General features: G+C 40.8%; 1 protein-coding gene across 2 annotated transcripts in view; it reads right to left on the bottom strand.

The window, feature by feature from the left end:
- Positions 1-14,372, bottom strand: part of LOC126272579 (luciferin sulfotransferase-like) — a 69,609-nt gene that overhangs the window by 29,513 nt on the left and 25,724 nt on the right. For both annotated transcript variants that reach the window (XM_049975504.1, XM_049975505.1), the window contains one exon: positions 5,210-5,348. In XM_049975504.1, the coding sequence (XP_049831461.1) occupies positions 5,210-5,348 (139 nt within the window). The remainder of the gene's footprint in view (positions 1-5,209; positions 5,349-14,372) is intronic.

Genomic DNA, 14,372 nt, shown 5'->3' with positions numbered 1-14,372 from the left:
GTGTGCCCTGATATGAAACTTCCTGGCCAATTAAAACTGTGTGCTGGGCCGAGACTCGATCTCGGTACCTTTGCCTTTTGAGAGCAAGTGCTCTACCATTTTTTTGGACTAGTCTTTTGTTCGGTATTGTTCATTGTGTTTGGTGTGGGCGGGCGTTACAGGGCAACCGTTGAAGTTGATCCTTTTACTCAGCTTTTTTACCACAGAGGGCAGCCAGCCCTCTGATCGGACACGCTGAGCTACCGTACCATATGAGCTACCTCGTCTACTCATGTCTCCGCCATATCTATTCTTCGAGGAGTGCTAGCTCTGCAAGGTTCGCAGGCGAGCTTCTGTGAATTATTGAAGATAGGAGACGAGGCACTGGCGGAATTGAAGCTGTGAGGACTGGTCGTGAGTCGTGCTTGGGTAACTCAGTTGCCGGCACGGTAGATCAGCGTGTTCGATGTGAGGGTTAGCTACCATCTAAAACGAAAACTGAGTGAAGGGATCAACGAAGAACCTGAACTGGTACGTGGGACGTCCGCCCTGAACAAATACAACGAACAATCTGGAACAAAATGAGATCAACCAAAAATAAAAAAAAAAGGAGAGCACTTGTCCTCTAATGACAAAGGTCCCGAGTTCGTGTCTCGATCCGGCAAACAGTATTCATCTGCCATTAAGTTTCACTCCGCCATTGTGTATGGCTTATTTTCCAGAAATAGTATTTCAGAAAGCAACTTTATTACATAGGAATGTGTGTGGCTTGAAAGTTTGTTTAATTTATGTTCCTACAAAAGATTTAATTTCTCAAAATTAATTAATCGTGATGGAGTGTTTCGCAAAATTTCTGATTATTACGGAAGTTCATTACGTCAGTTTCCAAGAACATTAATTACCTGTCAACTTATATATGAAAAACTTTTTTATATATCATAGTTTCGAAAATATTTCCTCTAAACCTAAAATACCATGTTACCTTTCGTGGTGTGTTTTACTCATTAAAAGAAAACTGGGCACAAGTTAAAAAATTATATGTTGCACAAATTTCTCCCCCTGGCACACGCGCATCCTTTCATCAAGATCATTGATACGTGGGAGTTTTCTCGTTTATCTACTTCTGCCATAATTGCTGGTAGACTATGTTTCAAAGGGATGTTTTCATTTCCATTAGTTCTTCCACAACTTCGTATATGTACAAACCAGTAACAATTAGGGACTGTGCTGTCTAACTGTGCTACATGAGTTATCGAATAGCATTGAAAGAATTATGTCCATTTATTATTGTTGGGCCCTATTCATTGGCTTGCAATGTATTCACGTGTAGACGCAGTATTCCGTAATTATTGGCTCCCTGATACATAGGAGAAGTTAGCTTCACTGCAGTGAATGCTGCCTCCTGATTTCTTATACCTGGTGCTGGCGAGCACTACAGTTCCAATTTTGAACTTCAGATAGAGTGAGCAGTCCACTTGCATACGTTATAGGTTCACGACCCCTCACGCCGGCATTTCAACGTTGGGTTGTTTTTTTATATAAGGCTGATGGGTGTGTATGCACCACTCGTGACTCCCATATTTGACTCATAGTTTCATATTGTGTTTTCACACAAGGCAGAAATCTTTGTAACCCTATTTTTGGACCATTCACTGTGCGAAAGATTGCGTATCCATCTGTGGCACGATCTTAAGCTAGGACCGATGTAAGTAGGTATTTAAGATGTCGCTCCGTTAATACTTTATATTTTTCAACAGTGGTTTCCCCTCCTTTAACTGGGGACCTTCGTCCCTTTATGTAGGTCGTCTTCTGCAAAAAGCTTTCTGGTAGGACTGTGATTAAAGAGGATATAACGTTTCATGCCATGTACCAGGGGTGCATTGTTTTAACATTTTTTAACCTATTTGAACCATAGTTATACATGCTCTATGGACTCACTTTTTAATATCAAAAGGCGTTCAAAATCTTTTAGCAGTCATCTCTAATTTCTTTATTTTTTGCAGTAGGAGAATGAAATATTTTGTGTACATACTTGGAACATTTAGCTGTAAGTTGGTATGTAAAAGTATTTTCTTTTATTTACAGGTGAGCCATAACAGACCGGGAAGCAGATTTCAGGCTGCGACAACGGTAGTGATGAAATTCCTCTGCCGCATCGATTCAATGGAAGTTTCCCCCTGTTTATGGGGGGGAGACAGTGGAAGACAGCAGTATCCAGCGATGGTTGCAAAGGTTTAAAGCAAGTGATTCCTCTCTACAGGACAATCCACGATGCGGCAGACCATCGATGGCAGTCAGTGATGTGAATAAGGAGACCAATGGTCAAATCACCCAAAACCACAGATATATGAGGTCACGACGGCTTGCTGAAATGACTCGTCCGTCATTGGGTAGTGTGGTATCACTGGTATAGTCACCAGGGTACAGAAACATCTGTGCACGTTGGATGCCTAGATTATTGACAAGAGAAAAGAAATAGGAGGATGAATGTGTGCCAGGTTCTCATTAAGACCTTTACTGAAGGGTGGAAACAGTGTTTTGACGGAGTGATTATCCAGCATGAAACATGGTTGCTTCTGTCAGAACCTGAGAGCAAAACCCAATCCATGGAGTGGCGTCGTCCGGGTTTCCCTCGGAAGAAGAAACCAAGACTTTCACGAACAGCAGGCCGAATAGTGATAGCCTTCTTCTTCTGAAATCAGTGTGGTGTCATTTTCATTGACTTTTTGGAATCTGGCTCCACAATTAACCGATACCGTTTCTGATTGTTATTCGACATGCTGCGACGTGACGTCAAGACCCATAGACCAGAGCTTCAGGGTCATCTCATGAGACTACACCATGACAATGCCAAAACCCAAACAGGCCTTATGCAGCAGGAGAAAATTCAGGGAAATGCGTTGGAAGATTGTTCCGGACTTGGCTGCGTCTGATTTTTACCTCTTTCGTCATCTGGAGGCCCACCTGCGCGGCAAAACATTTGATAGTGAGAAAGACCTTACTTCCTGTGTCACGTGATGGCGTAAAAAGCAATCCCCAGAATTTAGCAAAGGGCATTTAGATAATGGAAAGAACTTTGGGCCAGATGCGTCACAGCTGGTGGAGGCTACATTGAGAGGGCTCAATATGTAGTTCAATGTTCCAAGTATGTTCACAAAAAACTTCATTCTCCTGATGAAAACAATAAAAAGATTATAGACTATTGTGCAGAATGTTCTGGACGTCTTTTGAAGATATGGGTTAGTTTTCAAAGAATTTCTGTTGGCTCTGTTTAGATTTTTCTTGTGTTAACAATGTTTACAGCTACTAGTTTCAAGATGCACCTGAAGATGGGATACAGGTCGTGAAACGGGGTAGTGCGTTCCTTTTTAGAAGTAAGTAATTTTTTCAACTATAGCGGATTTTATCATTAATGTCTGAGAATACATTATGGCAGACACTTTCAAATACGCTGATTTCAGTGCCGTTCCTACGTATTGCTGTACTTTAGTTCGAAGTAGCATACAGGGTGTCCCAGCTATCTAGTCCACCCAAAATATCTCTGGAACAATAACAGCTATTGGAAAACGGCTTTCACCGGTATCAATGTAGGGCTGGGGCCCATGAATGTACATTTTTGGAAACATTCTAAAACGAAAGTATATGTGTTTTTTAACACAAACTTATGTTTTTTAAATGGACCTCCTATATTTTTTCTTCAGCAGTCCATAGCATGACAAAGCACATACACAACGACGTTGATTCCATCGCAATATTCCCATTACATCGCGAGATATTGAGACGCGAAGCTGACGCTTGAAACACCCGACATGCGCTGCTAGCGCACGTCCTGAAGCTCAGGGATGTGATTGACATGTGTAATCACACCTCCATACTTATCAAGAGGTCCGAAGCGAATAATACGGTCTGCTGCGATTACGGGCAGCATGGGGTTCACGCCTGAGCCTCAGGACGTGCGCTAGCAGCGCACATCGGGTGTTTCAAGTGTCAACTTCGCGTCTTAATATCTCGGGATGTAATGGGAATATTGCGATGCTATCAACGCCATTGTGTATGTGCTTTGTCATGCTATGGATTGCTGAAGAAAGAATATAGGAGGTCCATTTAAAAAAAACCTAAGTTTGTGTTAAAAAACACATATGCTTTCGTTTTAGGATGTTTCCAAATATGTACATTCATGTGCCCGAGCCCTACATTGATACCGGTGAAAGCCGTTTTCCAATAGCTGTTATTGTTCCAGAGATATTTTGGGTGGACAAGATAGCTGGGACACCCTGTATATACAGGGTGTTACAAAAAGGTACGGCCAAACGTTCAGGAAACATTCGCCACACACAAATAAAGAAAGGACGTTATGTGGACATATGACCGGAAACGCTTAATTTCCATGTTAGAGGTCATTTTTGTTTCGTTGTCCACCTACACTCAATGGAGCACGTTATCATGATTTCATACGGGATACTCTACCTGTGCTGCTAGAACATGTGCCTTTACAAGTGCGACACAACATGTGGTTCAGGCACGATGGAGCTCCTGCACATTTCAGTGCAAGTGTTCGTACGCTTCTCAACAACAGATTCGGTGACCGATGGATTGGTAGAGGCGGACCAGTTCCATGGCCTCCACGCTCTCCTGACCTCAACCCTCTTGACTTTCATTTATGGGGGAATTTGAAAGGTCTTGTCTACGCAACCCCGGTACCAAATGTAGAGACCCTTCGTGCTCGTATTGTGGACGGCTGTGATACAATACGCCATTCTCCAGGGCTGCATCAGCGCATCAGTGATTCCATGCGACGGAGGGTGGATGCATGTATCTTCGCTAACGGAGGACAATTTGAACATTTCCTGAAGTCACTCTGGTACGTTCTGTTGCTGTGTGTTTCTATTCCATGATTAATGTGATTTGAAGAGAAGTAATAAAATGAGCTCTAACGTGGAAAGTAAGCTTTTCCGGACACATGTCCACAAAACTTATTTTCTTTCTTTGTGTGTGATGAATGTTTCCTGAAAGTGTGGCCGTACCTTTTTGTAACACTCTGTATATAACGGCAACGTACAAATATACTGTGGAGGTTCAATTGAAAAGTTTTCGTTTCGAAGAAAAATGACAGGAACTGAAAGTGAAATATTCCTTTCGATATTATATAGTATGAATCATATTTACTACAGCGAAAGAACGGTAGAGACTCCCAAAGTGAGACGTGAATGCTTTGTTACGGTTTGCTGACCTTTGGCTTCACGGTCCACAGGCCGTCTGGCAACAGTTCCACTGGTAGGTGACTCATGATGAAACGCGGGCGCTCCATTCTATCGCAGAGGTCCACTGCATAACTCACTTCCGGGATTCTCAGAAGGATACTGTTGAATCTGGAAAAGAGAACTACCAACTAACAAATACTAGAAAAAAACGGTACATGTGACGATGGTAGAGTTTGCAGGTTAACAAGCGACCCATTCTGTAATTAAATGCATTTGTGCCCACACTTTGAACTTAAAGCACAATGTTTCTATAAATGTACTAGGGAGAACAACACTTCTCTTTTCGTATCAGTAGGTGACGTATAATAACGATGGTCATGTGTTAAAGCTTTCAGAACCACTGTATAAACTATAGCTGTAACAGATTTCTTGAACTGGACTCACAATTGAAATCTTACAGTCGGCTTATATTTGTTATCGGTGATATTGTACGTATCTGATGGCTCTGAGCACTATGGGACTCAACTGCTGTGGTCATCAGTCCCCTAGAACTTAGAACTACTTAAACCTAACTAACCTAAGGACATCACACACATCCAAGCTCAAGGCAGGATTTCCTGCGACCGTAGCAGTCGCACTGTTCCGGACTGCGCGCCTAGAACCGCGAGACCACCGCGGCCGGCAGTACGTATCTGAGTAAATCAGGAACAGTTGAGTTGCGACTATTCGCAGTTGACACTAAAATGAACTACAAAAGGTTAGAGGTGCGAAACTTATCGATTCCTCTTTTGAAACGAGGCAGGAGTTAGATTTCGGCACACATTAGCTATGAAACTTACTGTGATTACAATTAATGGTACCTCTCGCTGTTGGCCTGAAGTGGTTTAGAGAACACCCAACTTTGATCAAGATGGCAGGAAGAGGATTTGGAACTCGTTTCTCCAAGAATACAACCCCAGCCCATTGTTTATGTAGTACCTTACAGAGTGTTGTACAAAAGGAGGAATCTGATGTGGACGTTATAAGTGAACCATGATTGCGCTCAGAGTTCAACAGAGCCGTAAATGATCTGTGTTCAAATAAGGAAACAGCGGACTCTGATGTACCTTCGTAGTTCCTGAAACATGTGTCAGATGTAAAGAGACATCACTTTGACGGCGAGTCGGTGACGTGCGCCAGTTCGGTTTGCAGGTTTCGGTGTTATAAAGCAGGTAGGCCTCTATAATCAAGATTCGTGTGACAAGTGCCCTGTGTTACAGTAGAAATTCACTTTCAGTATATCTTCCGTCAATTTGCACCTAAAATCAAAAACCGTCAAACAATGTGCAGCACCTCCAACGACATAGAGACATACGTTATTAGACTGGCAGTAACGTACACAGTATCACTGGTGTCACTGAAGCCAGCAGTTTGGAATAGCAATATGGCAGTGATACAAAGGACATGTAAACAGCTTTTCATTTCCTGATAAAACACTCTTGAGAGATTATTTTTAGAGTTTTAACGTAAAGGCCAGTACATGTATAGTGTTTAGTTGTTATCTTTCGTACACCAACGAAGAAAAGGAACATGCGTCAGTGTAATAATAAAAAAAAATTCTCACGCAATTTTGAATTGTATGTAAGCCTAAAAAATTACATTACAGTATGTGCTAACGGAAGTACTTAAATAGTTAATGTATATTTTACGGAGTTTAATAATCTAGTATTTAACAGACGTAACTTAGTGACGTGCTCTTAACCAGTTCAGCTTAGGAATTTCTTTGAATACTATGCTCGTTATGAAAGTCCATGAGCAGAACGTGCTATTTGTCGTAGACAGCAAGTGTCTTCATTCCTTCATTCATCTGAGTGTTCTTATAAAAATTACAGTCTGCTTTAAACGTGTATATATGTAACGGGATATTCTTCTCGTAACACGATACTTCACTCTATGTGTTCAACTCAGCTAGTTCGCAAATATTATCTCAGCTGCTGAAATTTTGTGCACAGTAAAGCTTACAACACCATTTCTTTTCATAGAATCCGATACTGAGGGTTGTGGCCGCATCGCCCGGCATCGTTCACATCACCATTAGCGTCAAGGCTGGGCTGAGGTTAGTGCCATGCTAGAAGCATAGGATGCACTTAGGCTTGTTGTCCAAATCATTTCTGCTGCTGTCGTACAGCAGTGACTGACAAAATACAGTAACTTCCAGAGGTGAATGAAAGTGAACTCTTGCTCTGAACAAATCATTAAAACAAACTGAGAATAGAGCGCTATAGTGACGAATCATGTGGGCGAGAATCTAGGCCTACAGTGGACGATGATAGCGTTGACAGAAGTCTTAGATTGGGGGATAAGGCGCGAGGGTCTACTAAACCTAGACTAATAATAGTGAAATTCATATCGTACAGAAAAGGATTTGAGATCTTCAGACAGGTCTGACATTGTGGTAGGATCTCATCTCTGAAAGGTTAAACATTTTGAGCACCGGGATTTCGAGATTTGGGCTACAAAACATATGGAGAAATGATGGCAAGATTATGCTGAAGACCAAACATGGAAAGAGATCGGTCTGCAATTCAAGAAAACTTGGAAGCCTTACTGAGGGACCTAAAAACATGTCAGCCCTTGCTGCAGTAAGTTTCTGTGTTTACACTGTTATTTGTAGGCTACAGTTAGCCCTAACTTAAATACTGCGTTAACTGTTTCGTTTTACTGTATTACTAATTTCTTTTTTATTGCTTCTTCTGTGTCTTGTCAATTTCGGTAACAAAATAGACTTACTTCCATATTTATTTCTCACTTTATTACAATGTTATTGTTTAGTTTTTTATCCATCGTCAGCAACTGTATTTTCATATTGCCGTGGTCTTGTGGTTCACAGTGCTTGTACGAAACTGGTACTATTATTTTATTGTAACCTTCTGAAGAAGGGCGCTAAGTGCCTGGAACCGGTAAAAGGAAAAAAAAATCCCTTTAGCACCTGACTGCTCATTATTTCCAACTATATATTATTGTTGTTATTCATCATTAGAGCCACTAATAGTATACACTGCAGTACTCCGTTTACTTTGCTTTCAACACTGTTGTGTGTAGATTATTGTAGCTATGTTTTCCTGTCAGGAGTCAGCAGTTTAACTACTGATGTACACCACTGGCCATCGCCGCGAAAACATCATTCTCCCTGAATATACTTACTGCTCTCACTTCCGGGAAACCTCGATGCCCCTACCTCAGAGCTTTTTCATTGTCAGTGTTATTTACTCACATTGCCGCTGCAGACACTCAATTCATTTAATACTATTTGTGATATTAAAATAGGTATTTCTTAGGTGACTATGATGTAGGAAAAGTACTGTATGTGTGAAACCATGGTCCGACGTAGGAGAGGGCCCTATCACGCAGGTAAAATAAATAAACGAAATGTAGCATGTAGACTGTTGTTTGAGTAGGAGTTAAAATGTTTGAAAACAATGAGTTACGATCACATTTCCGTCATAGAATTTTCGTTACTAGGGAACTAAAGATTAGTGCCGAACATAGAATGCACTGTTAAACGCTAAAAAAGGGTAGGAGGGAAAAGTACATTGCGAGCTTCTACAAAGAGGAGGAACTATCTGTGGGAGAAAAGAGGAGATTAATGTTTTGGAGAGCATATGGGATACAGCAAGGGTCACAATTTAACAGAGATTTAATGACAAAAAGACAGAAAGCATAGATAACAATCCTTCCAAGTTTATCAAATCTTTAGGAACCGGCATCCGAAGAAAAATTAAAGCCAGTGTGTAAGATTTATGAAACTCGAGATATATCTTCCGCCTCACAAAACAATTTCAGCTTGTTACTTTCTCCCTTTTAGTACCGTAGAGACCTGCTTTTGTTTCTGCTGCACATATGTGCTCTGAATTAATGATAGGTTTCTATTTGATAATCTTCTATTCTATGTTGAATCCATTTTCTAGTGGAGATTAAAATTGTGCTATGGGAGTTGCTTCAGCACAGCACAGTATTCAGAACCTGTAGGATATGGGTTCAGTATTAATGCAGAAATCTATCATCTATTAAAACAAATAAAACTTGGCAGCTCTGGAGAGTATTCGTTAATAAAAGTTATGGCAGTGGAGAGGCACTTCTCGCGAATGATATGGTGTAGATAGGAAAAGTATGATGATGAAAGTTGTTTGAAATTCGAATAAATATTGTTATAAAACGTAGCGATAGACGGGAGGTATACAGTATCTATAAGAACTAAGAAGCAAGCCATGGTAATGAAAGAGAATAAGAGAAGTTATTAGATTAAGAAGGGCGTACGGGATAATGCAATTTTTCATTCTAATTGTCCATTCTGTACATCGAAGAATCAATTTTGTAATGGCATTCCATATGTTCACTACTAGAGAGGACTAATTACAGATTGTGATTTAAACGTCTTTTGACTAGGGCCTCCCGTCGGGCAGACCGTTCTCCGGGTGCAAGTCTTTCGATTCGACACCACTTCGGCGACTTGCGCCTCGATGGGAAGGAAATGATTATGATTAGGACAACACAACACCCAGTACCTGAGCGGAGAAAATCTCCGACCCGGGCCCTGATGATTGACATTTCTGTCGCGCTGACCACTCAGCTACCGGGGGCGGACGCAGGGCATGATGAAAGTAATGAATAGTCACATTGGGACAGAATATGATTCAGAGTAAACCAAAGAAAGATGAAAGCAATGAGGTGTAGCTGAAATGACGTAAGCGATGAAGTTAACGTCTAAATTGTGCACCCCGAAGCAGAGGAAGTTAAGGATTTCTGCAATCTTAGAGGCACAATAACACTTGATGATCGAAACAAATATGATATAAGAAGCAAGGAAGCACAGAGAAAGAGGTCAATCCTTGCTACAAGAGCCTATTTGTAGGTCTTAATGTTCGGCAAACATTTCTAAAATTAGAAAACTAGAACACCAGCAATGTAAGGAAATGAATGATTCACCTCTGTGGGCTGCTACCGGAAAGGCGATATTTGAAAAAGATTAGCACAAGCCAAGAAGGTTTCTTCCGTGAAACAGGTGTCCGATAGTGAAAAGGAAATGTCAAAGAAACTTCTGAAAGAGTATGTCTTGATCTCAGTGTTGTATGGGAACGTTCCATAGAGCATCGAAAATTCGGAGAAGAAAGAATCTGGGAGATTTTGGAATGTGGTGCTACCAGAGAACTAACGAAAAGAAACGGCAGAAAAAGAATTACTGAAAATAAGAAATGAGGTATGAGGGAAAGGGAGGGTACATGTTACTAGACCATATACTGCGGCATCCATAAATAATTAACCTGACGTTCGGCATCCAGAAATAGTTAACCTGGCGTTCGGAAAAATGTAGGAGAAGATAAAAACTGAAACATATTATAAAGGATGAGGCATATGGTAGTTACGCAGAGATGGAGTGAGGAAAGCATCAAAACAATTAAAATGCTGATGACATATAAAAAAATATTAATCTACTAACCGGTGCCTTATTTTCGACCTACTATTGACACGTGTGACATATATATTCCTATTCCTCTGTGTTACGCGGCTTGGTACTGACTTTCAGCAAACATTTGGAACACAGAAAAGAGTGTAAAATCTAGTGTTTTACAGTATCACGCTTGTCAACAAATATGAAGCAAAGTAAAACCGAGGGATGCATGTTAGGCTGCACTTATTAGAAATCATTACTTTCTCAATGAAGAGCAGTTTGTTTAATGTGTTGTGTATGTATTGAAGTGTGCAGAAAATAAAAAACTTCGAATGCTACATAATGGGAAAAAATACACTAACTGCTATCTTTATCAATTAGTCTGTCCCTAATCTCAAGTAAAGCCTATCATAACTAAGGCAGGAAAAAATGACTAAAGCACCTTAAGGACGAAGACAATTTGTGGTAGTAAATTCTGGGAAGAGAAAGAGAACCCCTTCAGTCACACCTATATTAATAATATGAGGAAATTATTTTCACAATATCAGGTTTCATTGAGGCACAATTCGAGAAAGAGTTCGTCATAAATGTTTCTGACAACAAAGTGTACGGCGAGGTAGAGTGAAAGATCCAATGATTGATGGATATGTTCTTTTCAGCTTTTCGAGGCGTAAAAAATGATACGCCAATTTTCTGGAAGGGTGATTGCAATTTCCATCGTTTCAACTCTATTATAGACGTTTAACTTCCTTCTGAGTGAGTCAAGAGGATTTTGGCTCACTCGAGGGATGACTGAAATTTCCTGGGCGAAATAACAGTCAAAGAGATGGAATCTGCTCGTTTCCATGTCTGAAATTTTATTAATTACTTTCGAGGTGTATTTCTTACATTCATATTTGTTCGTTGTACGGTACTCTTTAATTTGAGTCTCAACTACCAAACTGAGCCAGCAAAGGTCGTTACGAGGCACTGATATAATTTGAATTAAAATGACGCATTCTATCCCAACGGTTCAAGCTGTCTATGGTAGAACCAATGAAAGAGGTAAATCAGAGTTTGAGAAGTGGCAAAAGTGTCAGAGCATCACTTATTAATTATAAGATTTGTTGATGACATTTCTTCAGATTTCGAAAGCGAGGAAGAATCGCAGAATTAGAAGAATTAAATGTAATGTCTGATGAGTACAGAGTATGATGCCAAACAATCAAAGGAAACACGAAAATAATGAAAAACAGTGGGATGATCTACAAATTGGGTACCACCTATCAGACAAGTGAAGTAATACAGCTATCTTGGAAGTAAAGGAAAGTACGTCGAAGCAAGGAGGTCATAAGGAACACGGAAGGAAAGCCTTTCTCGCTAAAATAAGTTCATAAGTGACTCATAATCCAGCATTTAAGAATTACATTTCCGAGAATATAGGATTGAACATAGAATAACACGGAAGGGCAATATCGAATTTAGGAAAAGCGGAAGAGAATCTGAGAGAAAGGATGCTGAATATCAAAACAAGATAAAATGAGTTTTCCACAGATTCGCCAAGGAAATGAACACACTAACCAGAATTAGAGAGAATGTGTTGGTGGTGGAATCCGAGGAACAGGGGTGGTGTGCGCCTGGATGGTAGAAGGTCCGAAATTACTGGAGACTACAGAAACTGGAATACTGGGTACAGTTACGGTCCTGAGGGGAAGAGATTGACAAGGGAGGGAAAGTCGTAGGGGGGGGTGGAGGGGAGGGGGGGAGAACGCTTGAGGCTTTCAGAAGAGTAATGACGGTTTACTGTAATAGTGGAACTGTCTGTCTCTAATTAGTCTTATTTAATCCCCGTCTTTTCATGTTTTTCAAACAAATGTTTATTTTGTTACTAAGATTTTCTTCCATTTTAGCACAATAAATTGAAATTAGGGACTAAGAAATGTCATCATCACAGCTATCTCTAATGACATATTACGACGCAGGGATATACAATACTCTAAGGTATGCGCCAAAGATTATATTGAGAGGAATGTAGAATATAATCTCTCTAATGGTCATATTTAATTCTCTTTTGTTTAATAGCCCGAGAAGGAGTTAAGATACACTCTCCCTTGTTGTCTTGTCGGGGATGGACGTAATTTGTGGTGCGTGCTGAAAGGCAGTCATCTTATTAGTATTTATGATTTGTGCGCCAACATAGCAAGTCTTATTGTCTTGTGAATAAAAAATAGTAAAAAGTATCTAAGTTTTACGAGAATTATTTAAAGCGACGTAGAATTGTATTCCTTCGTTTCCACCGTCTTCGTGAAGCAAACCGATGCTGACTTAGGAAGATACTCACGGTCAACAAAGAGAAGAACATTGTTGGCGACTAATGAATTAAATTGTGGCAGGAGGACTAGCTCTACGTTTGAGGTGAGAACTCTGAATAAATCAACAATTCAGAAATGTTGTTAATCGCAACTGTAAAGTATTTTACAGGCAAATTTCACGCATTCATGCCGGCCAATACAGTCTCTAAAAAAGCATTTCAAATATTTCTGAAGTTAAAGATCCACATCCCTAATTTTTTTCTTCTAAAAAAATCAATAATTTTTGCGAGGTGGTGCAGTGGTAGCACACTGGACTCGCACGAGAGACTCGGGAGTACGACGGTTCAATCCCGTCCCCAGCCATACTGATTTAGGTTTTCCGTGATTTCCCTAAATCGTTTCAGGCAAATGCCGGGATGGTTCTTTTGAAAGGGCACGGCGGATTTCCTTCCCAATCCTTCCCTAACCCGAGCTTGCGCTCCGTCTCTAATGACCTCGTTGTCGACGGGACGTTGAACACTAACCTAACCTAACCTAACGCTAAATGCAAGAAGCAATCCACGTGTGGAATGTAAATAAACATAAGATTGCAGGAATAAATAAATGATGAATTTCTGTAACGAATATTTAAATAATTTCTCAGGAACTAACATATCATGATAATGTTCAGTGGCCTTTTACCCCTGCCGACTGGAGGACTGAAATCTGTGTCTTCGTTGGAAGAGAAGGGAATGCAGCGACTACCAAAGTGAGGATGAAAATCTGGGAGAATTTGATGGAGCAAATTTGATGACACGGGCTTTTTTAGAAGACTATTGTGATGGAGTGCTACGGGGACAGAGATTTAAGAGGGACGTTCAGCGCCAGTCGTGGTTTAAGTATTACTGCTACGGTGGCGGTAGGATGAGGTGAAAACCGAACGGGAACGGGCAGAGAGTTGCGTTCATGTCACGACCTGCAAGGTAGGAGGGAAGAAGTGGCTTTGTACTTTGTACGCCGGCAAAAATATCCCGGCTTACCTCGGTGTGTATGTCTAGATACGAACTCGGCAGTTGGGTAAAAGCTGCAGTCAACCTTTTTCGAGAACTCGCTCTAGGCGCTTGCAGTCCTCTGTTGTGAGGCAAAGTTGCCCTGAGAGACAACTGGAGAAAAAGATAACACGACCCACAAACTACTGCTACTGTTGAAGTGTCCAGACCAGCAGCAGTAAGTAGCTGCCGGCCATGTCTGGAGCACACCGTAAAGAGGCGAAGAGAGAGGAACATTTCCACGTTCGCAAATAAATTAATTTCGACTTCTCGTTAAGCGCTGTTGCGGTGTCTAGGATGCACATCAGTGAAGTGAACGGCATTTCACGGGTAAAATAAAAACTACTTCCCTCGAAAAATTTTAGGCACCAAATGTACGTAGACCTACATCCATCAAACCTCATTAGGACAGTGACAATAAACCGTTTTTCGGAAGAAAAAAAAG

The sequence above is a fragment of the Schistocerca gregaria genome, chromosome 5 (assembly GCF_023897955.1).
Source record: "Schistocerca gregaria isolate iqSchGreg1 chromosome 5, iqSchGreg1.2, whole genome shotgun sequence".
NCBI lineage: Eukaryota > Metazoa > Arthropoda > Insecta > Orthoptera > Acrididae > Schistocerca > Schistocerca gregaria.
The sequence above is the reverse complement of the archived record's forward strand: the minus strand, read 5'-3'. Positions and strand labels throughout refer to the sequence as shown.